This window comes from Aplidium turbinatum, chromosome 8 (genome assembly GCF_918807975.1).
Source record: "Aplidium turbinatum chromosome 8, kaAplTurb1.1, whole genome shotgun sequence".
Taxonomy (NCBI): domain Eukaryota; kingdom Metazoa; phylum Chordata; class Ascidiacea; order Aplousobranchia; family Polyclinidae; genus Aplidium; species Aplidium turbinatum.
The window spans coordinates 2,692,922-2,720,247 of record NC_137479.1 but is presented as its reverse complement, the minus strand read 5'-3'; the positions used below and the strand labels follow the sequence as shown (position 1 = coordinate 2,720,247).

General features: G+C 39.3%; 1 protein-coding gene across 2 annotated transcripts in view; it reads left to right on the top strand.

Moving 5' to 3' along the window:
- Positions 1–27,326, top strand: part of LOC145775918 (protein kinase C epsilon type-like) — a 36,666-nt gene extending 9,340 nt beyond the window's left edge. The window contains exons 3-16 of one of the 2 annotated variants that reach the window (XM_082587325.1): positions 3,094–3,145; positions 4,207–4,378; positions 4,656–4,690; positions 5,039–5,118; positions 8,226–8,361; positions 9,290–9,417; positions 10,094–10,133; positions 10,951–11,069; positions 11,618–11,785; positions 12,005–12,159; positions 25,151–25,289; positions 25,808–25,996; positions 26,063–26,203; positions 26,422–27,326. In XM_082587325.1, coding sequence (XP_082443451.1) covers positions 3,094–3,145; positions 4,207–4,378; positions 4,656–4,690; positions 5,039–5,118; positions 8,226–8,361; positions 9,290–9,417; positions 10,094–10,133; positions 10,951–11,069; positions 11,618–11,785; positions 12,005–12,159; positions 25,151–25,289; positions 25,808–25,996; positions 26,063–26,203; positions 26,422–26,646 — 1,779 coding nt within the window. In that variant the 3' untranslated portion in view covers positions 26,647–27,326. The remainder of the gene's footprint in view (positions 1–3,093; positions 3,146–4,206; positions 4,379–4,655; positions 4,691–5,038; positions 5,119–8,225; positions 8,362–9,289; positions 9,418–10,093; positions 10,134–10,950; positions 11,070–11,617; positions 11,786–12,004; positions 12,160–25,150; positions 25,290–25,807; positions 25,997–26,062; positions 26,204–26,421) is intronic. The other variant, XM_082587324.1, reaches the window with a different exon arrangement.

Here is a 27,326-nt window from a genome sequence, read left to right as displayed (position 1 = left end):
GCATATCTTATGTTGCTCACTATTTGTCCATTAAATCTGACTCCGTTTCTGTCCACTGTTGTTATTGATTTTTTGATTTTTGCTTCGCCATATGAATTAAATAATGTTGGTGAGAGTATGCACCCCTGTCGAACTCTGTGGGATTGCTTCTACCACTTTGATTTGCTGCTGTTATATGTTTTTTATAAGTCTTCTTTGGACATTAAATTTTTCAAGCAATTGTAGTAATTTGGTGTGTTTTATCCTGTCAAATGCTTTATTTACTGTAATCGATATATAATATGCAATATAAGTGTAGTTTCCTTTTTCTATTCTACGTTCTCTAATTGTTCCAAGGGGGAAGATTCCACTTCTTGTTCCGGATTCTCTTTTAATCCTCCCGATTTTCATCTGTTTGTTGTTGTATTATTTAGGTTATTCTTTTTTGATAATATGTAGCAGAATTTTTCTGGCGTGTGATATTAGACTTACGGTATAGTCCTGTGTTCCTCACATTTCATTGTTTTGTTACTTTTCGTCTTGGGATTAAGATACTATAGTGAAGTCATCCGGAATTTCACCACTGTTGTATATCTTGCTTATTAGCTTCATGTTCTGCAATCCCCCTTCTTCCAATTGTTTGAGAAGTTCGGCAGGAATTTCATCTATCTCACTTGATTTTCCATCTTGGGAGGCTTGCTATGACATCTCTAATTTCATTTTCCATGAGTTTTGTAGTTTTAGTTTTTGCTGATGATATTTGTTCATCATCATATATTATAGTTTACATATTCTTGCCATCTGTTGCTTATTCCTTCTTGAGTTTGAATTACTTGTCCATCTTTATCAATCAGCCTCATTTTTGCAGTTGGAAGTTAACCTTTCATTTCTTTTAGTTTGGTGTACACTGTACAGTTTCGGCGATCCCATATCATCTAGATTCTAGATGCTCTAACTCTCTATAATTTTTTCCAGTATTCTTCTTTTGCTTTTCTACACATTTGTCAGATCTTCTTGTTTAGTTTTTTGTACAAAAGTGTATTTTTTACAGGTAATGGTCCTTTCAGATTTTGTCTTTTTTCGTTTTGTTTAGTATCCACTGTTGCTTTTCCTCTTAACAATTTCCTCCGCATATATTTTTAGCGACTTCTTTTATACAATTTTTTATCTTATTTCTATCTGTATCTAGACCAGGGGTCACCAACCTTTTTTGCATGCGGGCCACTTTGGCACTAAGGAGAGCTGTGGCGGGCCGCACTAATAAAATTTTAGGTAGGTTGACTCTTATGCTAGAAATGAACGCATTTCGTACCCAGTATTCAGTGTTGCATGTTGTTACTATTTATCTTAGAATACCGCAGCAACAAAATTAGTCGAACAACGCTACTGCCAGATTAAGCTCCTTTAACAACACTTTTGACTTCTTCAACAATGTTTAATAAACGAGGCCACTTGTTTTGCGCACTTGTAGCGAGGCGAACCGTTTCATTAGAATATTCATCGCCAAGCAAGAGTGATGTTGTCACTTAGCTTCACAAAAGATATCTTGCAATTAACAGTTTCAGTAACCAAAGAAATGTTTGACACATCGCGATACAGGCAACAACAGTGACCTGCAAACATATCAGCGAAAAATAGGCTCCAATGACAGGGAGAAAGAAACCAGGCACCATGAAACAAACGCTTGTAGAAATCACCAAAAAAACGTTTCTATCGTAACTCATGAACGGTGTTCTCTCTAAAAAACAATGAGTTGGTTTTTCATCTTTTTGTGAGAGTCTATAAAACCGTTTTTCTTGATTATTAGACAACTGTCACTTGCGGTGCTTATCAGCATGACAAGAATTGTCGATTAACAACATTTTGCAGTACCAAACTAAATATTTTCGTAATAGCCTACAACCAGAAGTTGTCTTATGAAAATACAACCATAATACAACCAGAAGTAATACAACCAACACCTGTCAGAAGATATTTCATTTTCTTGATACAACCAGAAAATGTCTTAAAATTTATATATAATATTTTGCTAATTTATTATAAATTTAGTTGGCACACCGGCCTATTTTGCTAACAAAAACTTGCTTAACGGGAACACTGCTCGTGAAACACAATAACGGTGAAACGCACACTAGTGTTTACATGACATTTACAAACTTAAAATATGCAACCCTATGTTCACAGTCAGGGCCGTTGACAGGATTTCTCGTGCCCGGTACTAATTTATTTTCGGGCCCCCTTCATCTACAAAGTTATGAATGTAAAGGTTGTGTACAAACTTTTATTGATGTGTTGTTAAAATGAGGATGACATATGTGTTGTTAAAATGAGGATGACGTATGCAAAGCGAAAATATGCTTCCCGGAAAGTATTTTTTACCTTCATGCTCATTGACTCCTCAAGAAAGGTATTTTGGGTTATACTTGTACGCTGATACCTTCCGCGGCCGCAGCGATACAGCGTGGCGGGCCGCCATTGGGTGACCCCTGATCTAGACATTTCTTTGCAAGTATATTCCAGTTCTTCTTTAAAGTTTTTCCATTGTCTTCCAGCTTGTTAGTGCCCCACAATGAACGTTTCTTTGTTTTTTTCAATGCTTTCAAATTGTTTTTTATTTTGCACACCACCACGTTAGCATCAGAATCGCAGTCTGCACTTGTTCGTACCTTTGCATTGATCATCCCAATCATGTGTCGTAACATACTCATTAAAATGTAGTCTATTTGATTTTTTGTGCTTTTATCTGGCGATCTCCACGTATGCCTTGAGTTTGCTTTTTGTATATCTTGTTGAAGTCCATGCAGTATCCACCTTTCAATGTGCAGATGAGATGTACCCAGTGGTGAGATGTCCTTGCGACAGGTCGGCCGTGACAGGATGTCTGTTCCTGGTGGGAGACTGTAATAACTCTTTACCCGAATGCTGTTGTTGGTTATTTCTTGTGTCTGTTGTTGAGGTTACGCTTCTCAGAGATGTCGCTTGCAATGCTGGGATAGCTATTTATAAAACTCTTAGGATTGAAGTCGTTGCGGCTCGTGTCAAACCTTGGCACTGGCCTCTGCTGTACGCCAACGTACTTGTTAACTGGGAAGTTATTCTCAAATTGCTTTTCAGCTTGATTTGGAGCCAACAGGAAGGATGAAGATAGCCGTGCAGTTGCTCCCTGGTCAGTAAGCAATTAACACCACTTCTTTCTGCAATAGATAAGATTGTATCAATCAAATTAGTTTTATGAGTAAACAATTTAAATAACGCTCGTTCAATTGATCCCCTGTGTCTTGGCTTTTCCACCGCACGAAACATAGGGGTGTTGTTTATCTTGGTCAAACATTTACCATCACCATGGAACCGATTCACTGAAAATTTTACCTGGACGCCGAAGTTGTTCAGATCCACCTGCACGTTTAAATTGGGGCGACTGACATCGCTCTGTCTTGGCTGGAGTGTCGCGAGTTATTTTAACATCACATTAATAACTTTATACCAACTTTGAACGTTATGATATTATATTGCGATACCTAATACTTTGTGAGTTTGTGGTTCTCTATAACACGATCTGCTCACATCTCATTACTTAGTGTTTATATTGCGACATTTCAAAGAAAATTGTTGTCACTGATTCTATCGTTGCCTGACTGCGCTGGGACAATTTGATGATGTATAGTTTCCTGTGAAATAGCCTGTTGTCTTGACAAACATTACATAGTCTTGTAGGATTGCAGCACTGTAGTACCGGTAGCTGATTCATTAAACGATCAGCGAAACACTTACTGACTTATCTTTCTTGGCTTTTTATTAACCATTACTATGTAATGTGATAAAAATAGTTCACTAGTGAATGTAACATATATTTGAAAATTTTTTTCTTGTTTTTTAATCGCTTGAGTTGAAACTGTGTTTCGTATGAGTCAGGAGATAAATTGCAAATACTCGGAACTAGCGCATGAAACTGTTTAAAACCAGCGCGTGTCGTACCTGTGAAGCAAAAATTATGCCTCGTATGTATTGCTCGATGTTGTGGTATATATACAACAAGTTATGGTGTATGTCTAGTGTACAGCTGGTGGGGCCACGGGAAAAATACCTTCTTGTTCTGGAAACCAAGCTCCTGACTCTACTGCGGCCAACAGGTCGGCGATCTGACAATAAAATTTAACCTGTTTTTTATTTTGCGGAGTGACGGAAATTCTAAAAATGTTTTCAAATATTCAGTTATTCAATTCTCAGAACCGGATATCCGAAACGAACATCTGACCAATCAACGGTTCCGGACAAAAGAACGCAAGCGCGGTCGCAGGAACGCGATGCGGAGGCGAATCCACAGAGTGAGCGGCCACAAGTTTCTCGCCACCTACCTCAGGCAACCCACCTTCTGTTCCCACTGTAAAGAATTTATTTGGTAAAAAAATATGTCATAGAGGGATGTTGAATCCACCCTTGTGCTCCTCGAAGTTTGCTTGCGTAACATGGCAGAATAATCCAAGCTTGATTGTACTCTGAAAACTGCAATAACGAAGCACAGTATAGCACTAACTGCTTTCTACTGTCTTTGCTACGTTGCTTTTCACGCTCTGTGTGTAACATGGTGAAGCTAAACATGTCAGCAAACATTCTTACTCGAAAAGTTGCGTTATGATCAATAACTTAGCCGGGTGGTAACCTGTGTGGTCTTGCAGGGGTTTGGTCGGCAAGCAAGGATACCAATGTCAAGGTGAGGTTGTGCATCTAAATTTATTCAACAAACAACGTCATCTCATCTTTTGGTGGGCTGCCCCAAGAATCCAGTGACTCGCTAGTTTTCCAGGAACCATCACATGCACTTTATGCAACTGTCTGTGTGACAAAGTTTGATTGTTTTAAAGAGTCCTTGCGTACGGTGATGTCATTGTTGATCAAATGTGAAAGGAATGTTATGTACCTGGCACTGTGCTAGATGTAGTGGACTGCTCATGATCTATCGTGATGTCTTTAACGTAAACTGTTGCCGCGACCAACCATGCACTTTGTAAAACGCTGCACCTGTACTTGTCATGGTTCTACAACGAGTGTAAATTTGCAGCTTGCACCTGCGTTGTCCACAAACGATGTCATTTGTCGGTGATCAAAAAGTGTCCAGGGACGAAGACAGAAGACATACCGGTAAAGAATTTTGTTTTCTTTTTTAATGGGATTTCGCAGTCGTTCATGCGTGTCTGCCCACAAACCCGTTAACCAAAATACTGAATCTTATATCCAAAGTCAATATGGGAAGAAAGCATCAGGTGCTGTGGGCTTGTTAGGTTACGTCATATATACCTGCAGTTGACACGACTTTGCTGCGGTCAACGAAGCATATTGTGTAGCTAAAAGTAATGCTACCTCCACAAAAAGTATGGTTTTATCTTCGTGCAGAGGAAGGTTCTTTTGACGCATCAATAACCCACAGATCAGTTGCGCTCATCGGATACACACTTTTCTTAGTGGGGGTGGCTTGAGCTGTGCGCAAAACATGAGGCTATTTATGACGGTTTTTTAGAACCTGACTGTACACTAGGGTGTTTCAAAAACTTTGACATCATTGTACACTGTACAGTTTTGTAACTTTGCCAATTATCGTTTATACTATCTCAAATTTTAACAGTATAGAGTATACATAAAATTGTATCTTTTTTCAGGCGTTTTTAGATGTAGAAATGCCATACAATGGCGTAGAAAAAGCATTCTGTGTACTGGATTATGCTAGAAAACAGTCGAATAAGACAGTGCAGCGTGCATTTGCGGAACGATTTGGCAGAAATGGGCCAGATCCGTTTATTCTGCACAAGCAACCTTCTTTTTCGAACTTTTTATGCCATGTCCAAATCTGCTTTTCATCTGGCCCTTTTCTTCCAAATCGTTGCACAAATGCACGCTGCACAGTCTTATTCGACTGTTTTCTAGCATACTCCAGTACACAAAATGCTTTTTCTACGCTATTGTATGACATTTCTACATCTAAAAAGAAAAACCCCTGAAAATTAAAGATAAAATTTTATGTATACTCGATGCTATACTCTATACCAGTGGTTCCCAACCTTTTTGACCTTGCGGCACCCTATCAAAGAGATAAATAGTTTGCGGCACCTAGGGATGGGCAAAATAGAATACCGAATATAGAATAACCGGTTGTAGAGTCTAACCGGTTTCAAAATGCATATGAAATCGGATAATTGAAACCGCTTTAACGATCCACTTCGTAATAGTCCGTTTGATCGCAACGAATTCGCTGCAGCGAAAGTAGAATTGTTTATCGATTCAGTGCGATGCGGCGTCGGAAAACGCACGAGTTTCATTGTTCGCATTAAAGAGATCTTTCTTGTCAAGCGCTTTGTAGTCCTCACAGTCTTGCGGAAGTGTAGTACGAAACAGCTTAATCCGCTTTTTAGGATTTTTCTCTACTTCGGTACCACAAACCTAAGTTGTTTCTGGTACAATACAACAGTTGACTTGCCTTCGCTAACATCGTGGGCTTCCACTCTCGTATGCAGGCAACGTCGACCACAGGGTGTGCGAATTAGCGACCCTCCCTGCTGAAGTACGTACGGGGGCTTTGTCTTAGCTTTTACTGTACTGCCGCAGAGCAAGGGGGGGGGGCAATTTTTTTTAGGGGGGGCCGAAAAAATTTAAATGGACAAGATCATTATAATTGTAGCTGTTGCTCGAGAATGTTGGGATTTTGCCAGGGGGGCAACAATTTTTAGGTGGGGGGGCGAGGCCCCCCGGCTGGCTACGGGCCTGTAATACCGTACATGCCAGTACATTGACATGGACGACTTGTTGAGCTGTGGGATTGAAGATGCTGCTTGCAGTAGTGAAGATGAATCAGCAAATTTGGCTTCCCCTGCTTCAGAAATAGATACATATCTCACGTTGTTGAAAGCATTCACTACATCTCTTCAAAACGCCCTTGTTTGATGGAAAGCAAAACAAAAACCAATTTTCTTGTTTCTGTCAGTTAGTTTCAAAATATTTTTGTGTACCTGCTACATCTGCTTCTTCAGAGAGATGTTTTTCAAGTGCAGGTTTAACTGCCACCAAGTTGAGATCTCGTTTGACTGGTGAAAGTTACACTGCGATAAGCAATTTTTGTGATGTTCATTGTTTTTGTAAAGTCATAAAAATCATTAAAATGTGTCGATGGTAAAAACTGTCAATTATTCTAGAATACATATCTGTATTCTATATTCGGTTTCAGTATTCTAGAATATTCTAGAATAGCTAATTATTCTATTTTGCCCATCCCTAGCGGCACCCTGGCAAAACTGGATCAATTCTATGAGGTTTCTGTATTTCAAACAACTGTATGAAATAACACAGAATGAGTTGTACAGTATAGCGCGCGTAAAATAATGTTGTTATTCAAAAGTCAGTGTGAAATTTGGGCTTGACTTCTTGCACAAAGTCCCTTAATATGTGGGGGCACATTCGACAAAGCCACTCGCATTTCTTCCTCGACTATAAGCAGTCGTTCTCGTTTTTAGTTCGTTACGGAAAATCCACCCTCACATAGGTAGGCTATGGCGTGGAAAACTGCAGCAAAAGCACAATAGCTTTCTTTCCAACGCAAGGATATTCATTTTGAATTTTTATCCAGAAGTCGTGGAGAGGCATCTGCTTGTACATAAGCTTAAAATTTCCATCGTTACGAATGTCAATTAATTCTTCTTCTTCTTTAAGTTTCAAAACAATATGAGAGTCCAGTAAAAATCGATTTCTCGATTTCTTCGCAAAATAAAATCATGAAACCTGGCAATAATGATGCGTTTCAAACGCTTTTATGGAAAGAACAGCAACGAGTCAAAATCTTTTTCACGCTGTTTTTCCTGGACGAGAAAACATTAGGCTACCGCAGACTATCAACTTACCGCCAGCGACTTTCCCACTAAGCGACTCTACATAAAGGAGCCGGGAATAAGTGCGAGACGCGAAACTTAATACGCACTGAAACTCGGTTGGAAATGAATAAATTCCGCACTTAACGGGTTAAAGTTAAAATAAAGAATGGGCCGCAGTATTGCAATATCTCGCGGCACCCTTGAGCATTGCAATTGGCACCCCAGGGTGCCGCGGCACCCCGGTTGGGAACCACTGCTCTATACTGTTAAAATTTGAGATCGTATAAACGATAGTTGGCAAAGTTACAAGACTGTATAGTGTGCACTGATGTCAAATTTATATAGCTCATACTAAACAGACGTGGAAATTTGGTTGGTTGTCATTGTTTGCAGGAGAACTCTCTACTCAGTCGCATCAACTTTAACGTCCCACACCAATTCAGAGCGCATAATTATCAATTCTTTACGTTCTGTGACCACTGCGGCTCGCTTCTCTATGGCCTGTATTCCCAAGGCATGCAATGCAAAGGTAAGACCCCCTATAAATTATTTTCAAGATAAACGCAACGCTTTTAATCATTTTCGACGTATGCAAAAAATACTCTTGCAGACTGCACTTGTCCGCATGTGAGCATCACTGTCGCGTGCACTACTGCACTTCATTGAGCTACAGGCTCCATCGTGATCGACAACAACTCTGCCGTGTTCAGCTTGTTGTGGTAATGTATTCCACCAATGCTTACTCTGTTGTCACTTGGTTGTGTCGTCATACATACAATACTAAGTCATGCATAACCTGTGTGACGCTTTACATCCGGGTTATTGTATTCTTCAAGTATTATTCAGGAGATTGGCGTACGTTGCGTGGGTGGAGCACTTTATGAAATAACCAGGCACTCCTCTACCTTTCATGGCATGTATTGTATAGGCATCTTGTATGAATCACCTGTTGGATGGCTTGACTGTTGAACGAGTTTAGAATGAAGATAATAGGGAACTCGTTTAGACCGAGCCATGCTCAAAAAGGTTGTTTCGTTGTGGCTGGATCACTCAGGTCCAGCGTAGTTAGTGAGTCCCTGGGGATGTAGGCTGCTGCTCTATGCGGCTGAAAACGCTGTCGCTGTTGACGACACGCGAGTTATGAAACGCTAGGAGCGGTTCAGTGACAATTCCATTGCTTTTATTTTCTTTGGCCTGGGACAGAGGCACATGGGACAGAGGCACGTGGGACAAACGATTAATTTGTTACGCTGTCATCTCCAATCGTTATGAAACAGTGCACTGTCCGTTGTGCTACCTCCCATTGGCATTGTCACCAGGTGTGGCGACTTGGACCTCACCTGACGTGATGTGTTTCTATGCATTACGTCGTATGGCCATCATGCATCAGCATCTTCTTTTGTTGGTGGGGATAGAGTGCTTATCTTTTGTTTTGCTTCGTTGGCATTGTGCTGCAGCATGCAAGTTGAACGTTCACAAGCGATGCGCCTCTAACATCGCCAACTCGTGTGGCATCAACGAGAAGGAGCTTTCCAACATCCTCAAGCAACTTGGGAAGAAAGGAGGAGCTGAAGCGCCGAAGAAGGTGAGTTGTTATTAAGAATGTTTGAAATAAACTGGCCTTTGAAGCAAATGCCTTCAACCAGGCCTATGCTCGAGTTAGTCGCGAGGACATTCCTGATAGAAAATATTTTTTTCATCAAAACATTTTTTTGTATCTAAACAGCAGTGAATTTCATCAGGATTCTGAATATGGTAAAACTTCGACTCTAAGTTTTTTTTAAAAATGGGAAAACTTTTGCATTTTTTGATCATATAATGTGTAGGGTTTTATACAAGTTAAGCACATTTTTAGACCAATTTATAAAGGGCAGTGCTAAAATTGATATTGCATCAGGAGTGTTCCCTTAATGTAGAACAGGCTACTTTGCATGACTGCGTGGTTCACCGTCCTTTGTCTGTCATGTGGCGCTGACTGTTGCCGCATACATAAGGAAAAGGAAGTGAGCGCTTTCAAGGGTAAAAAGACGAACAGCCCGTGCGCACTTTCATCGTTGAATAAGTGTTGCATATCAAGCGGAAAGCATCCTATTCCTTTAACGTTTCTATGACGTTGCAATACTTTTACCACTCTATTGACTAGCCGCACCACAAGCATTGTGCGGTGATAATGTATCATACGACCAGTTTGTTATACCAAGTTGGATCGAATGGTTAGTTCCATCTCGCCCGCCTGTCAAATTCGGTTGTTTGTTTTTCAGTCGACCGGCTCTGTGCGGATTGAACCAAGGCTCTCTCCAGGTAAGCTGACTTCTGCTTAGAAAAATAGAAAGCACAATTGCAATCTCATTTACTTTTTGCCGAATCTTTAGTTGTGCTCCGAAATATAAGCCGAGGGTGAATTTCAATGATACAGATCTGTCCCAAACTGGGACAACATCAACAGCCAAGCTTTAAACGGCGTTTTGTTGAATAAAACAAAAAAAATACGCCAGATTCCAATGTTTGTTTCATTGTGCAACGTTGTGTGTTGTTTTATTTTCGTTGTATGTTTTCTGTTATTGAAGACTTTAGAGCATTTCAATATTAATGTTATCCCAAATTTCTCCTGTGTGGTGCACCGTATGCTTATTGATGGTGAGCTGAATATCAGTTGTCTGCTCTCCGATCTTCATTGGCATCATTGGTCGAGTGTCGATATCGTCGGTTTGACGCCCGCCGTGGGCATGCGCTTATGTCTTTAGCAAGACACTTAAATGGCGTATCTAAAAATCTAAAAGGTTGCAATTGGATTGACTTCTTTTCCCCGCCCACGTTATATTTTCATCCACTAGAGTGACTAGACACAAAACTGGATGCAAACAAAATTGTATGAATGTAAAGTTTCTGTGTATGTGCAAGTAGTATGCCATACAAACTATTCTACAATCACCCAAGCACCACAACGAACCCTGATAATCATTAATCAAAGTTGGGCCTGCTTCGTTCTGCTTCTCGCTGAACCGTTTAGTGACTTTGTGGCCTTGCTAGGTTCACACATAGCGATAAATTGATGTAAAAGTGTTTTGAATCGCAAACTAACCCTAACGCAAACCAACCCTAACCCATTCCCACGCAGAGCCGGCCAACCTAACCAGAGGTGTGCTCTCCAAGAGGTTGCTTGCTGGAGGGAGGAAACACGTCAAAGCTTCAGACTTTCATTTCATTAAAGTCCTCGGCAAGGGAAGCTTCGGAAAGGTGAGGTCATGCTTCAATTTCAGGCAATGACCTTTGATACGACCGCGTTATGGTTGGATTCGTGTGCGAGTGGCTGCTTCCACAAATAGGCTTCCTCAGACAAAAGGAGGAACATAAATAGTTTTTTAGAAACTACTGGTCCAGAACAATCAACACAAGGAGAAAGTTGTTTCGCCTCACAGGACGCAAATAACTTGAGAATGGGGCTTTATTGAGTGGACTAGCCTACATTTCCTCACGCGCCCTTACACCGTCCCGTGTGGTATGACTTGGTGTTTAGCTCCGAATCAGATTTTCAAGCAAGTAGTTTGTCATGTGCTACACCGCGTAACGTCGTTAAGGTTCATTGTAGATTGGGTCACGTGATAATGTTCTTGTCGGTGTGGTGTGAGATTTTGTTCGATTTTTTATTGTTTCACGGTTTGGGTTTGATGGTGTTTGGTGATCAACTGGGTTTACTTCACGTTTTGTCCTCTTTACTCTTCTGAAGATTTTGTATTTCATCCTGGCGTGCTATCGCATGATATCGACTTCTCGAATGTTCACAGGTTCTACTTGCCGAGCACCGCGGATCCAAGCAGGTTTTTGCAGTTAAGGTGCTCAAGAAAGACGTCATCAGTGCCGATGATGACGTTGAGTGCACGATGACGGAGAAGCGAGTTCTTGCGTTGGAGCATCCATTCCTGACGTCACTGCACTCTGCCTTTCAAACTAAGGTGAGTACACAGATGGTTCGTAAGTGCACAGATGGTTTTCTTGCTCACCAACCACATGCTACTGTTGAGCGGTAGGCTAACCATGTATTTCGCATTCTAAGGTTAAGATTGACGCAAATCATTTGGTGTAATGGACCAAATTAACTACAGTTAATAGACCACCGTATATCATGCGCTGCAGTCACTAACCCTTTCGCATTGTTGGGTGCTTTTTTACAGGAGCGGCTCTTCTTCATCATGGAGTATGTCAATGGCGGGGACTTAATGTTCCAAATACAGAAGTCTCGAAAGTTTTCGGAAGAAAGATCGAGATTCTACTCTGCAGAGGTTATTCTAGCCCTCATGTTCCTGCATGATCATGGAATCGTGTATAGGTTTGTGTTTGTCTACTTATTCAGTAAAGTATTATCACAATTGGATTGCTCAATGCCAAGCACAAGGTTAAGGTGTGGTGTGCAATTATGTAATGCTCTGGGTTGGCCGCGGATCGATGGATGATTAGCTGGGCACTCCGGCAAAACTCTGCCGCTTCTTCACCGAGCTTGCAGTAACGACAAATACATTCTTCATCTCTTGGGACGGTGGCCGCTGCGAATCCTACTTATCCTCACTTGTTCTTTGCGAATCAGCTTCTCTTTCTCCACGCGATTGAATCGTTCTCATATTAGATCTCATACGCCGATGCTGATAATAGATCTCTGTTAACACTTGTGTTGTATGGGAGGGCATTGCATTGTACGTTTTATTGCCGTCTTTGCTAGCTGCTGCGTAGTGCAACCCCCTCTCTTGGTGTTCTTCGGTTGCTTTCCTCGTCTTTTTATTCACTTTGTGATTAATAATATTCCGCGATGACTTGGGTAGTAAGTGCCACAGTCTGATTTATGAAGAGTTTGAATTAACTTGATAATCTCTCTTTTATTGCCATCTTTTAAGGGAACTGAGGATTTTTGTTCTTTAGTCATAACAGCGCTACCTTCATGTCGGAAACGCACGTACCTTCTTTCCACTGCAAACGTCAATTAAGAAGTTTAAGGCTTTCTTCATTACTTCATGGCTATCTAGAGATACGAGCCGATTTGTCACATTCTGCATAATTTGCTAATTTTTGGTGACTGTTTAAATGAATTTTTCTAAAAATTATATTTTAACGTTTACATGGACGAGATGCACTGTGGATTTATGCCTGGGAAGGGAACAACAGATGCTATTTTTATTTTGAGAAGGTTGCAAGAGGAATATTAGGACAAGGGAAAGAACTTGTACATGTGCTTCGTGGACATGGAAAGGGTATTTGATAGAGTTCCAAGAAGAGTGATGGAAAGGGCAATGAGAAGAAATACCAGAGGCACTCGTGCAAGCAACAATGAGTCTTGATGACTTTGCAAGGACGAGTTGGATCTTCCCTTACGAGCTTACGCTAAATCCCCACGTCCCAAATTGTTGGACCCAAGAATCTTGCTCCAGGACCAGCACTCTCCGTGATGTGTTGACTCCGCCAATTCAATGGTGAGTGTCCAACTTGGACCTAACATGCTGTGGTAACGGACGACTTGGATCTGAGGTCGTATTGGATGTGCCCTCTCAGACGAGTTTTCGGTGAAGGTCAGTGTACGTGTACACCAGGATTCTGTCCTCTCTCCTCTAATCTTTGCCATTGTGATTGATGTGATTACCGAATGTGTAAGAGAAGATGCATTGACGGAGATACTGTACGTCGATGATTTGGTTTTGTTGAGTGACACAATAGAAGATCTGATAGAGAAATTTGAGATGTGGAAGGAGTCGCTTCAATGTATTGTAAAGGTATGCGTGTCAATATCAAAATGAAAAAGGTCGTAACAAGTGGAACGGGAAATTACAATGACTAAAATCGAACTTTTTGGTGTATGTGGAAAAAGAGTAAGGGAAAATTCTGTTATGTGTACGAAATGCAGAAAGTGGGTGCATAGAAGATGTGCAAAGATGAAGAGAGTGACTTGCAGATCCGGAGATGGTTTTGAATGTGAAAGATGCAAGAAGATTGAAAAAGGAATGGTTGGTCCTGTTGAAAAGCTGAATGACGAAGTTGAATCAGTGAATGCCTTTTGCTATCTAAGAGATAGATTGAATGCCAGTGCCCAGTAGACCGTTTAATTTTTCGGATTTTTTTTTTTTTATTTGTGCACACCCCTTTAATCTTTGCATTTGCCTGAAAAAACTCTGGCAAAATTTTGGGTGAATCCACCAACATTTAGTGACCTCTCACAGTGTTTTATGTTCTCATAATTGGGTCATTCCATATCAAAACGGCCAATATGAAGATATCTTGTATATTAGGGTGTCCCACTTTTAGGCGACTTTTCAGGAAAATTAGGTTCGGGTCAAATTCTGAATGGATTTTCGTCACTGATTTCAAAAATGACGTTATTTTTTCATTATGACGTCATCTTGATGTGCCAGCTAGCGGATTTTTGCTATTTTGGCCTTTTCACGAATATGGCAAGAGCTAGAGACTTAGAACTTGTGCCAAAATGACCGGAAGGGACGATTTCCTATTTGTTGTCAATACAATATGAAACGCTAACTGCAACAGAAAAGGAGTTATTTTGAAAAAAACATGTTTTTGCTCATTTTTGGACAAAAAAATGAGAAACACGGCAATTTTGCTATTGTTAAGTTGCTCCACCTTATTTAGCAATTAAGTACAGTGGTAGTAGTAGTGATACACAGTCTTGAATGTCTCTTCCATGTAAATGAGATTTATTTTACACACGCAAAAAGCTTTTTGAAAGGCAAAGTGAAAGGCCCCAATGCATACGAAGATGGTGGTTTGATGAAAATAATTAAGAAAATATCAAAACTTAAGCCCCAACATCTGAAAATCCGACAATATTGTAAAGTTTCCATCACAGCTATAGCCGCAAATCATTTAAAAGCCAAGATCTTATGGTTTTCTGAGCACAAGAAAGAAGCTAAGATTCATCTTTTCGGAGCGACCATATGTGTCTTCTTGCTATGGCAGTTCATTTAGTGATGAACGTTCCAGGAAATTTAAAACCCCTACTTTTTTTTATCAAAAAAGGGTGTCCCATGCGCGTTGAATAACAACAGCGAGTGGTTAGCCTACTTAAGATTGCTGATTTTTGGGTATTGTGTTGGGCCTCAGGATATCCCTAAACTTCAACGTATGGTTTCTTTTATTGTTTGTGTTTATTTGCCAGCATTTTTAGTCATCCATCTTAAACCTTCCGCTGCTGAAGGTCCCTCAATTGGTACTGCTTACAAGAGATTTATTACTTGCATATAAATCTGTGGGTGAACCAGTATTCAATGCTGTTCTGAAACATTTCGTTAAGCATTCATCCCAATGGTTGAGCCCTAAAAACGTTGCTTTAAGTTCTCCACGCTGAAGCTCCGCCTTTTGCTGCTGATGCGGCAAGACAGAAAAGTTTTCCAAGAAACGTTGATATCGAGCAGACGCTTTTGAAGCGTGACAACTTCAAAGTGATTTTTTTCTCCGAAGAAAGTATGATGGCTCCATGCATTGCATGTTTTTCATCTCTATCAATGTTTTTGCGTATGATCAACAACAACAATCGAGGAACAGAGCGCTTTATTGGCAGACTGAAACGCGTTGTGAACGGCGTGATTCGAGATGACCAAGACGATTTGGCCAAAACAGACTTGCGCATTTGTGCTGCTTTGCACAGTATGGTGTGGTAAATAATCCCATTGAACTGTGTTGTGTTGTTGAATGGTGGTTTTGTTTGATAGATCTTTGAACTAAATGATCAAGCGTTTAAAGTTAGCTAGTATTAGTAATTGCAATATGCATGTAAAAATCAATGCTGAGGTATGTAATCAATTGTAAATACAATATGCTAGACCAGGGGTTCTTAAACTTTTTTTTACCGCGGACCCCTTAAAAAAAATTTTGGTTTGCGTGGACCCCTTTTGTGGCCTAGTCCGAGAAACTTTTTTGATCAGCATAAATTAGACATACTGTAATTAATGCAATAAAATTAAAATGAATTGGTAACAAAATTTATGTTTTATTAAATTTAAGAAATAGCGGATTGTTTTTCAATATTTTAGATTCAATTTCATTACGAAAAGGATGCTGCTGTTTGTCTTCAACAAGAACATGAAATTGTGGCTTCGTCTTAAATTGCGGCAAAGACAACAATGTGGAAAGTGACTGCGATAACGATTCTCTGAAAACTCCAAACTAGAAATCATCAGCGTTGTTTGAACAAATTTTTTTGAAAAATGTATTCCATTTTTGAAATTATACGCTAACATTTCCAATGGGCCTTCACGGACCCCCTAAAACTAGTCCGCGTACCCCTTGGGGGTCTACGGACCCCAGTTTAAGAACCCCTGTGCTAGACTAACTACCACTGTACTTAATTGTTAAACAATGTGGCGCAGCACAGCAACTTAACAACCGAAATAAAAGCGTCACAGTAGCAAAATTGCCGTGCTTCTCATATTTTTGTCCAAAAATGAGCAAAAACATGTTTTTTCAAAATAACTTCTTTTCTGTTGCAGTTAGTCAAAAGTGAGAAAAACTAACTGGTAAAGGTGATCAGGTACTATGACACTTCCTCAAATGGGCGATCAACCTAACACAGAAAGCAATCATTAAGAAAATAAATCAATAGTTTTTTTTCAAGTCTAAACCTTAAACCATTTGACCAGGTTAACACTCACAATAGTATTTCAAAAATTTTCTTAGTATAATTTATGTTGTGGAACCGGTTTTCTTCCTATAGGATTCATCAGCACAACTGGATCGAAACGAAAAAAAAAAAAAATGGTTTAAGGTTTAGACTTGAAAAAAAACTATTGATTTATTTTCTGTTGCAGTTAGCGTTTTATATTGTTTTGACAACAAATAGGAAATCGTCCCTTCCGGTCATTTTGGCACAAGTTCCAAGTCTCTAGCTCTTGCCATATTTGTGATAAGGCCAAAATAGCAAATATCCGCTAGCTGGCACATCAAGATGACGTCATATTGAAAAAAATAACGTCATTTTTGAAATCAGTGACGAAAATCCATTCAGAATTTGACCCGAACCTAATTTTCCTGAAAAGTCGCCTAAAAGTGGGACACCCTATTGTATATGGTACCTCTCAGCTTTTGCTGAAAAGTTGTCATACTATGCCTGAGGCCACCAAACAAAATAATTCTAAGTTTTAGATCAATATCTCAAACGGTTTTACCATGGCAGCCATTTGAATTTCGGGCGGTACCCTTATTTTTGACTTGGAGGGTAGCGAATAGCAATTTCAGCCATATTCAGAGCCCCATAACTTTTATTGTAATTGTGGTAGAAGACTAAAAATTGCTGTGCTAGTTCATTATAAATTATACTACACAATTCAATAGTAAAAAAACAACATCTCTTGATGCATAAGTGTTAAGCTGGGTTTAGACTACGTGCGTTTTCCGTGCGTAAGCACTCCGACAATACGCATCGCTCGATCCATCACACGCAAGTGATTGGGACCGTTTACATTGCGCGCGTATTTCGTACGTTCGGTCTCAGACAATCGCAAGCCGTCGCAAGCGATCCGAACTGAGTGGAAGCTGAAGCTGTCGCAACGGATCCTAGGTCGCGTATTTGCTAAGTCAGTCTAGGTAGTTTTGCGAAAAAACACCGAGGTAGGTTAGTTTTTTGTGAAGTATTGATAGAAAAATTGCTTTTCACATCAAAAGTGATTTGTTGGGCAGATTTTGCTGAAGTTTAGACTTTTTGAAAGGGTTTTATTGTATTTTTAAGCAAGATAGATGCCTCTCAGTAGTGTTTTTCTTGGTCAAACTTAATTTATTTTTCATTCTTCAAAGTTTAGGCCACCGTTTTAAACTTTATTTTCGATAGATTGTTGCACATAAAAAAAATCTAGGCTATGATTATGAAACTTATGAAGTAAAACCAACCAATCAACCAGTGATCACCATGCTTATGTCATTATGAGAGGCTACCATAACCAGAAGGTGAGTAAAATGACTAGTTGACTATCAAGTTCCTACTACCTAAATGTTATTTTAAAGTATGAAGCTAATGATCATACCAAATAGCCTGCCTATTCTATATTTGGAAGTGCTGATTATTTCACTGTAAACCATTATGGTTTTGCCACCTTTTCTTTTTGCTGGCTTTATTGCTGTTTGGTTTTTGAATCTTTATCCTCTGACTGAAAAATCCTTGATAGGTTATTCCTGGTAGTTTCGCATGCCGGTACTTGTAGAGGCTTTTGACACAATATCGCTTGATTTGCGTTTCAACAAAGAAAAATGAATTCAATTGAAGGCATATTTAACATTTAAAAGTCATCGCAAACACACAAACATGCTAGGTATGTCCAGTGGCAGATCTATAAAAATATTTTGGGGGGGACACCAAAGTTTAAAACAAATGAAAATTTGTAATACAACATAGACAATGCAAAAGTTCTGGGATGCTTGCCCTCCATAAAAGTTTACCTTGCTTTGGTGACGTTTCGTGCACTCTAAGACCTAATAATGTATATTTTGTATCAAGACACACACTTTATTATATACGGTATTTGACCAAGTTCATTAAAACTGGACTTCTGTAGAAGTTTGTATCACAAATCTTGATTTTAAATTGAAGCTTTGTTTTAAACATTATATTTTTATCATGGCCACAAAGAATGATTGGTGTTTTGAAAGTTTGTATTGTGCTGTGTTGGCTTTCAATAGAATTTTGAAAATTTGCTGAGTGGTCCAAACTTCCCTTATAGTGTAGGCCTACATGGCACATTTCACCTCATACATTGAAATAGGCCAAATTAATTGTCAACTAGTTGAGTGAGCAATGTGTTTGTAGATTACTGCTATGCCGTACCTAATTATACAACCTAGTTTATATTGGTTTGTTGTAGGATGATACTTCGGCCCCAGAACCTCATACAATGATGATCTTATTCCAAATGCATATATATCTTGAGCATACTGCATAAAAACAAAGTGTAGCTGATAGTTGATACAACTGCCATTATTACCAAACAGTGCGAACGCTATTTTGGCTTGTCCATTGTTCTTTGTAGACAAAATAAAGTAATATTCCTTCTCAGAGGTTTATAGGCTATGTCTCTCAGTCACATTTCGCTATGAACATAAAAACTGCATTTATGTGTATCTTCGTTGATTGTAATTTCATTTGTTTTGCAGATATGTTTGTGGTCTTATCGGACTCATGATGATTCTTCTGCTGTTGAAATTTGAAGTCTTGCACTTTCTACATCAATATAAAGTCCATGATAAAGAATTTGAACTGCATAATCATTGTACTGTCATAGACATATACTATATCAGAATTAATACATTACACCTATTCTAGTATGATACAATATTTCAAAAGTATACATGTAGGCTTGAGGTGTACATTTGCTTATAGCCTATTTCATTTTGTTTTTGTATTTCAGTTTTGAAGTTATGGGTTTTTATGGTTACTTTGACTATGTGTTTTATTACAATCACTTTTAAAATTATGTATTCTGAAGTCATTTGTTCTTATGATTACTTTGGCTGTGCATTTCATTACAATCACCCTTAAAGGAATTTGGTGGTAAGAACACACACATAACATATCATGTTATAGTATGTGTTCTTAGGCATTACAATTGATTTGACAAAAGTATAATATTAACTGACATTATTCCATACATGTGTGACACAAACATGTCAATATAGAATATTATAATTGCCATCATTATGCAGATTAACACAAGAGAATTTGTTTACTGAAAATTATTTGTTGTGATGAATAACTGCCATTGCTGGCCTATAGATTTGTTGATAAACAGCCAAAAATTGTCAACTATAATGGTGGTTTATTATTATCAACATTGCTATTACAAAGAATTCTTTGTCCATATTTGTCATTGTTGTGACTTTGCAACCTTTTTAATTCTGTTAGTGCTATTTTATTTGCTTCTACCAAATTTGTAGCATCTACTTTTTTCATTATTTGTGCATAGCCTATAAACAAGTATAGCCTACAGAAAACTGCCAATATGCAAAAATACTATGTAAGTTTTGATTCGCTGGTGACAAATAAAGTTGAATTGCATTCAGTTTTTTTTGTTTTAGCCTATTAATAGTTATGAAAGCAGAAAATAAACAGCTATTAAACTATAGCCTGTCATAATATCAGAAAATCTAGTCCATCACAAATGGTAGTGATCTGTGAGATCTCATACACCCTGTATTGTATAGTGTATATTTACACAAATATGCAATTGCATTGCTCAGTGGTTTACATTGCCGGCATTTTTAGTGCTCTTTATGCTGAGTGCATATAGGAAAGCAATTTTTAGCAATAGACTTGTGGTATAGTTTCAACTTTTAACATTTAAATAAAGAAACCAATCTACTAAAAAGCCAACAAAGAATTCAAAGTTATTCCTCAAAGGTTATAAAACAAGAAAGGTTGTTGAACAAAGATACCAAGGTCAGGGGCAAAATGGTTGGAATGCAAGGTCAATCTAATCAAAAAATATATAGCCCAGAAATAGACAGTTTAGTTTTCGAAGTGTTTGCTAAACATGAGTTTAGAATCCAAGGTTATTCTAAAAACATAGCTTGTCTAAAAATTCCAGTGGTACACTCTTGGTGTTGGTCCACATGTAACAAAGTTTATTTTAACACAAGAACCCACTCGGTGCAATTAAATGTATCTGGCATTGCTTTAAAAATCTGGATGCCACTCTGCACTCCATATTGATAAGTAATTTTTTTTGGCTTTTTCATTCGCAATATATGACCCTCAAAAGTGTTCTACTTTGATATCATTGTGTGCTAATAGCTAGTGTAGTCTAGAGTTCAATTACTTGTGTTATGAGCTTGTTTCTTTCTGTGAAAGTCATTTGTGCAGAGGAAGTAAAACTCAACATGTATTGTAATGATCGCATTGACAGAACTGAAGTGATGTCAACTAGATCAGCTGATTGACATCAATGTAGGGGAATAACCTATATTTTCAAAATGACGTAACACTGTACGCATGAAAACCGCAAGTAGTGTAAACGCGAGCTGTTTGAGACAACACGCACGTAAATCGCAACGCAACAAAAACGCACGTAGTCTAAACCCAGCTTTAGGTGGGTCATGAAAATTCTGTTTCTTTGCCTCGTATAAGTGTTTTTTTCAATTTTCAAATGCTTCTACCACCCAAACCAATCAAAATATTTCTCTAAAACTTAATCATTTGTAATGTTTGGAAAATTTTCTTCTGCCAACTTGAATTTGGGAGTTGTGGTGCCATTAACAGAGATCTTATGGGGGTCTGAAAACCCTATCAGGCAGAAATGGCCCTTTTTTACCCCTATGTTTAGAGCCCCAAATGACCGTGTGGGTATTTTATGGTCAATTGGACATGCTGAAATTTATACCAGACAAACACATTTATACATTTATTCTTTCATTTCATGAAATAAAATCTTTGATTATCAAACTCCTTCACTATTATATAAATGTTATGTCTTTAAAATGTAACATTTTGGTCATTTTTGGCAAATAATCTCCTTAATGTAGGTCAGAGAAAATTCAACAATGATTTATCATGAAAACAGTGAAAATAAGTAGGTTCTATGCTTAGTGATCATAAACATTGGAATGCTGACACTGTTGACCATTAATTTATGTTCAATATAATGCTTTCACCTCTTCTCACCCATGAAAAAGTACCCACCAAAGTTCAGACCCCCATAAGATCTCTGTTAATGGAACCACAATTCCCAAATTCAAGTTGGCAGAAGAAAATTTTCCAAACATTACAAATGATTAAGTTTTAGAGAAATATTTTGATTGGTTTGGGTGGTAGAAGCATTTGACAATTGAAAAAAACACTTATACGGGGCAAAGAAACAGGATTTTGATGACCCACCTAACACTTATGCATCAAGAGATGTTGTTTTTTACTATTGAATTGTGTAGTATAGTTTATACTGAACTAGCACAGCAATTTTTAGTCTTCTACCACAATTACAATAAAAGTTATGGGGCTCTGAAAATGGCTGAAATTGCTATTCGCTACCCTCCCAAGTCAAAAATAAGGGTAGCGCCCGAAATTCAAATGGCCGCCATGGGAAAACTGTTTGAGATATTGATCTAAAACTTAGGATTATTTCGTGTGGTAGCCTCAGGCATAGTATGACAACTTTTCAGCAAAATCTGAGAGGTACCATATACAAGATATCTTCATATTGGCCGCTTTGATATAGAATGACCCAATTATGAGAACATAAAACACTGTTAGAGGTCAGTAAATGTTGGTGGATTCACCCAAAATTTTGCCAGAGTTTTTTTCAGGCAAATGCAAAGATTAAAGGGGTGTGCACAAATAAAAAAAAAAAATTCGAAAAAATTAAACGGTCTAGACTGCCCAGTGGTGGTTGTGAAGCGGCAGTGACTGCAAGAGTAACGTTTAGTAATTCAGAGAGTGTCGAGAGTTGTTATGTGGTAGAAGATTTCCGTTGAAAATGAGAGGAAGAATTTATACTAGCTGTGTGAGATCCGCAATGCTGTACGGAAGTGAGACATGGTGCTTATGGAAAAACGAATTGGCGATTTTAAGAAGCCTGAAAGGGCGATGGTGAGGGCAATGTGTGGTGCGAAACTGATGGACAAAAGAAATACCGAAGAACTTATGAACTTGCTTGGGTTGAATGAGAATGTTGATAAGTTGGCGAAAGCGATGGAGTGAGGTGGTATGGGCATGTTTTTAGGAGGGGTGAAGATGATATCTTGAGAAGAGCGCTGGAGTTGCAAGTGGAGGTTCGTAGAAAACAAAGAAGACCCGAAAAAACGTGGGAAAGACAAATTGAGGAGGAAAGCAACAAGGTTGGGTTAACAAGAGAGGACGCTTTAGACAGATCGATGTAGAGGCAGGGTGTGAAGGCGATTGCGGCACTTGGAGGTGAATCCGGCCACCCTCGGTAATGTCACCGGATTAAAACTGGACTACTACTACACAATGAGTTGTGACACTATCAGACGTTGAAAAACAAAGACAATTTGATTTTGAAAATTTCAGTCAGACTGTTGATTGCTATTTAACAGTCTAACTGAGCGTTGTTCAACTTACTTTTTCTCTTTAACTTACTTTTTCTCATTTTCTGCTACTTCCCCAATGCAACGAAAATCTTTTATATCATTACTACGGCCATTTTTATTTAGACCCAAAAGAAAAATTTTGACCGTATTTTTATCAAATTTTGACCTAACGAAATTGCTTATTTGTAGAGGCCACAGTTCTTCCTTGAATTGATACCAGTTACCCAAACATAGTATTTTGTCGATTTCAGATCCAAACGTGTTCAATAAAAGGGGCTTGTTCACTAAAAGTTTGCCTTGATTGCGATGCTTGTTGTCGCTCCAATCCAGCTTGACGGAGTTTACTTTTCCTGTGGCTTTCAACAAAATACTTTTTATCGCACTTCACTATAAACTCGCAAAAATTGCACCTTAACTCACCCCCGGGAGTTGCATTAAATTCATCAGGAAAATCTCGACAAATCTGTCTAACTTTTTCTGAATACGATTTAGCTTGCTTAGGCATTTTTGTATTACAGAATGTCAGTAGGCTATTCCTAAAATCCAAACTGTTGTTCTTCGAGAAGAGAAGACCACGTTTGTGAAGAGGAAGTGTTTTATAAGAATTATTTAAATACGTAACAATGAATAAACAATGGACAATTTGCGATAAAAGTTACTGCTTATCTAAGTGGGCATTGTGACATATTTCCTGCTTTTATGGGTTAATATGGTTTAATTCTGTCGCAGTTCCTGATTTATAATGCTTCTACGAGGATTTTGACAAAAATTACTCTCCAGATACACAAAAAGTTTGTCAAAAGCCATAGTTTGACAAATTTTGGCTTTATTGAAAATTTTGACTTTTTTGTCAATTTTGACTTTATTTTGACCTATAAACTTCTTAGAAACACTCCCCTAGGTGCTGAAAACAACTTTATTTTTTGATTCAAGGACAGACGAGGTCCTTAAAAAATTCTGACTTTATTGAATTTTGCGGGCCCTAATCATGACGATACAGCAAAAAGTAAAAAAAAACTCAGAAAATATCAGTCAGACACTAACTGTAGCAGTAATCAAAATGTGACAAATCAGGTCGCATCTCCAGGTAGCCGTGATTGCTTTTATTTCTGCTTGATACGAATAGCACAGCTTTCCTGCTGGTAAACTTTGACAGCTCTCGCTTTTGTGATGACGACCCCGCTCTACTGGTGTTGTCGACTCGTCAGTGTAGATTGTTTTCTTGAACCTATTGCTTGGTCTGGTGAGGTTGGTCAGTCAATCACCAACCACAATTGTGGTTGGTTTTTCCGAAGGCTCTGAAATTCAAAGGCTTGAAGGTAAGTGTGAGCAAAACAAAGCATTTCATGCCAGTGAAAATACCGCCAATCCAGGCAAGGTTGCTCCTTGCTCAGTATGCTGGAAAAGAGTTAGAAGCAACTCAATAAGATGTAGTTACTGCAATGAATGGGTTCATAAAAGATGTGCAGGAATTAGCCAAAGCCTAGTTAGAATAAACGACTTTGAACGATGTCAAGGGAAGATAAACGAAAGACTCGAAGAGACCGTTACTCTGGATGGGGATAAATGTGGTGGTTGAAATGTTCTGCTACCTAGGAGATGTCCTGAGTATGGATGTGGAAAGGGTTAAGATTCAGCAATATCAAAAATCAGAATGGGTTGGGGAAAATAGTCAAGAATATGTCTGGGATGCTGTGCGGAAGAGTGCTCTCCCAGAAAATAAAAGGCAATGTTTGTAAAACATGTGTAAGAAGTGCAAAGTGTTGTGGAGAACAGAATGGAAACAACATAAATGCGAATGCTCTAAAAAAAACTTGGCGAAAACAGATTTCCGTTCAGGAAAACAAATTTAACCCCATCAACCCGAAAGCATGGTGAAAGGGCTGCAAAAACTGGTGGACCCCTGCTAGCGGCGCCAGGTCTCATCTACTGAAGAAGGGATAAATGGATGATGACAAATTCTCCAAACAAAGAGAACTATACTTTTATCTTGTTTTCTCAACCCCTATTCTTCGTTCTCTGTGGTAATATTCAGGGGGTATACCAGTTGCAATTGTTGGTAGATTTGCTTCTGCTAGGACGGCCTCTCGGGGTACGGTACACACTTGTCCAGTAATTGCCCGGCCTTGATCTTGGGTTAAAAGAGGTTGGGCACACCTGTGTTGCTGTGAACTGCAAACTATATTTACTTTAATATGCCCTGCTTAGGTTTTTTGCTTGGCATTGAGCACTCTTTGTACTGTCATGTTGACTATGCCGTCAAAATATGTTGTTAACTTTGATTTGCTGAATGGCCACAGGGACATCAAATTGGATAACATCTTATTGGACGGTGCAGGACATTGTAAGTTGGCAGACTTCGGCATGTGCAGGGAGGGAATATCCGATGGCATGCTAGCCACCACCTTCTGTGGCACCCCTGATTACATCGCGCCTGAGGTGAGTCCTGGGGGTCTAACTCTTTTGTTTGTATCATTGTCAAGCTCGTGTATTATTTCACTTTTTCTTTTGCGCCTACTAACATTTCGGTGGATTGTAATTATGATTTGCGGCACATATTTACGAGCAGGTGTGGAACTGGCGAGGTGGATTAATGGGTAGAATGCCTGCCACTGAGTTGACAGTTTTCGATTGGAAACCCTGTCATGTCATAACAATTTTGTAAAAGTGGCACAAGTCCCGCATGCTGCTCAGCATTCAGCACCGAGGGTATGAAGTAATATTGTAGCGCTCTCGCTTCTTTCCTAGTGCGCTGTCACTTGAACACTGAAATGCATCTGCAATGAATATACGTTATGTCAGGCCACAAATTATTTCTACCGTGCAAACTTTCGCTTCCCAATCAGTAGCGCCAGCCATACTCTGCGTGATCGTTTTCATCTTGTTTTGCATTTGCGTACGTTATAATCACCGTTTCATACGCACCTTTAATTCAGATATGTCGTTGAATTTTGAAGATCTTGCAAGAATTGGATTACGGGGTGTCGGTGGATTGGTGGGCGTTGGGGGTACTCATGTACGAGATGCTAGCTGGCCAACCCCCATTCGAGGCGGACAACGAAGACGACTTGTTCGAGTCTATCATGAGCGATGACGTGTTGTATCCTGTGTGGCTGTCTAAGAACGCGGTCAACGTCCTGGAGTCGGTAAGTATGCTGCAAGGTCCGGATGTTGCATAGATGGATCAACCACTCACGCCTCCTGTGTTGCAGTTCATGACGAAGCATCCCTCGAAGAGGTTGGGATGCGGATTGGAAGGGGAAAGCGCCATTCAGCGACACCCGTTCTTTGCGACGATAGACTGGGAAGCTTTGGGGGAGAAGAAGGTGTCGCCACCTTACGTGCCCAACGTGGTAGGTACCGGTTGTCGTGGTGAACTCAATGCTGGTCATCGGCGGTGTCGCTCACGCGGAGACCTCGAAGCGATTCAAGGCTTGTGCCCTGGTCACGTGTTCATCACCACTAAACATTGAAAGTACTCCTCCTAGTGACCTTATTGTTCCATATAGATGCGACTTCACGTTGTCATGTCAACAACTTATGGAAGCAGTACAACGATTTTTATTTACAGAGAAGTGCTTATGACGTCACCAACTTCGATGCTGACTTCACGCAAATGACCCCCAAGTTGACCCCGATACCTCAGCAATCCTTGATCAACATCAACCACGCTGACTTCAAAGGATTCACCTTCATCAACGCCAACTACGGGCAGTTTGCAAGCAACATGAAGTCCTCTGATAAACCCTCCTCATCCCCATCCACCACTGTCCGATCTGTGATCACTGACTTGTAACGGGCTGTTCTTGGACCCATGAACCTTTCTATATTTATTTAATTTATGAAATTATTGTGAAATCAACTGTATACTTCCGAAATGGCTGCTTTTTAATCACAATGGTTTGTTTATTGCGTGTAATCACGTCATTATTGATTTCGCATTCTGTATTATGGCTCAGCTTCCGTAAAACGACTGACATCACCCGAATGCTTCACATTGCCTTTGCTGACTTCAAGTGGTCGTTATGCACTTAGTCTACACTGCCCTCTACTGGCCTCGCACTTGGGGCATCACGACACATTGTCAACGATATTGTTTACCTCTGTGATGTCATTCGTGTGTATTTTGTACTCAAATCAATATATTTTGTTGCTGTTTTTATCAACGTAGCACTTTTCTATGTGTGTTTATTGCTGTGCTTTTTCTATTCCATGTGCTACCGGGAGGTGTGGCCAGTTGCTTTACTGAACCAAGATTCTCATGTAGGATTGCAACGACGGTTTACCACCCATCTGCACTTTATTGGGGAATAACTTTGCCTTTGCTATTCACCTTTATAATTAACTATCAATGTACGGTATTACCGCATTCTCCCTTGTCAGGTTTCAAGTTCATTTCTTGATTTTTCGAGACAAAAATAAAACAAATTGTTGATTTTCTAAAAATGTCTTCACGTCATTGCAGCACCACTCAAC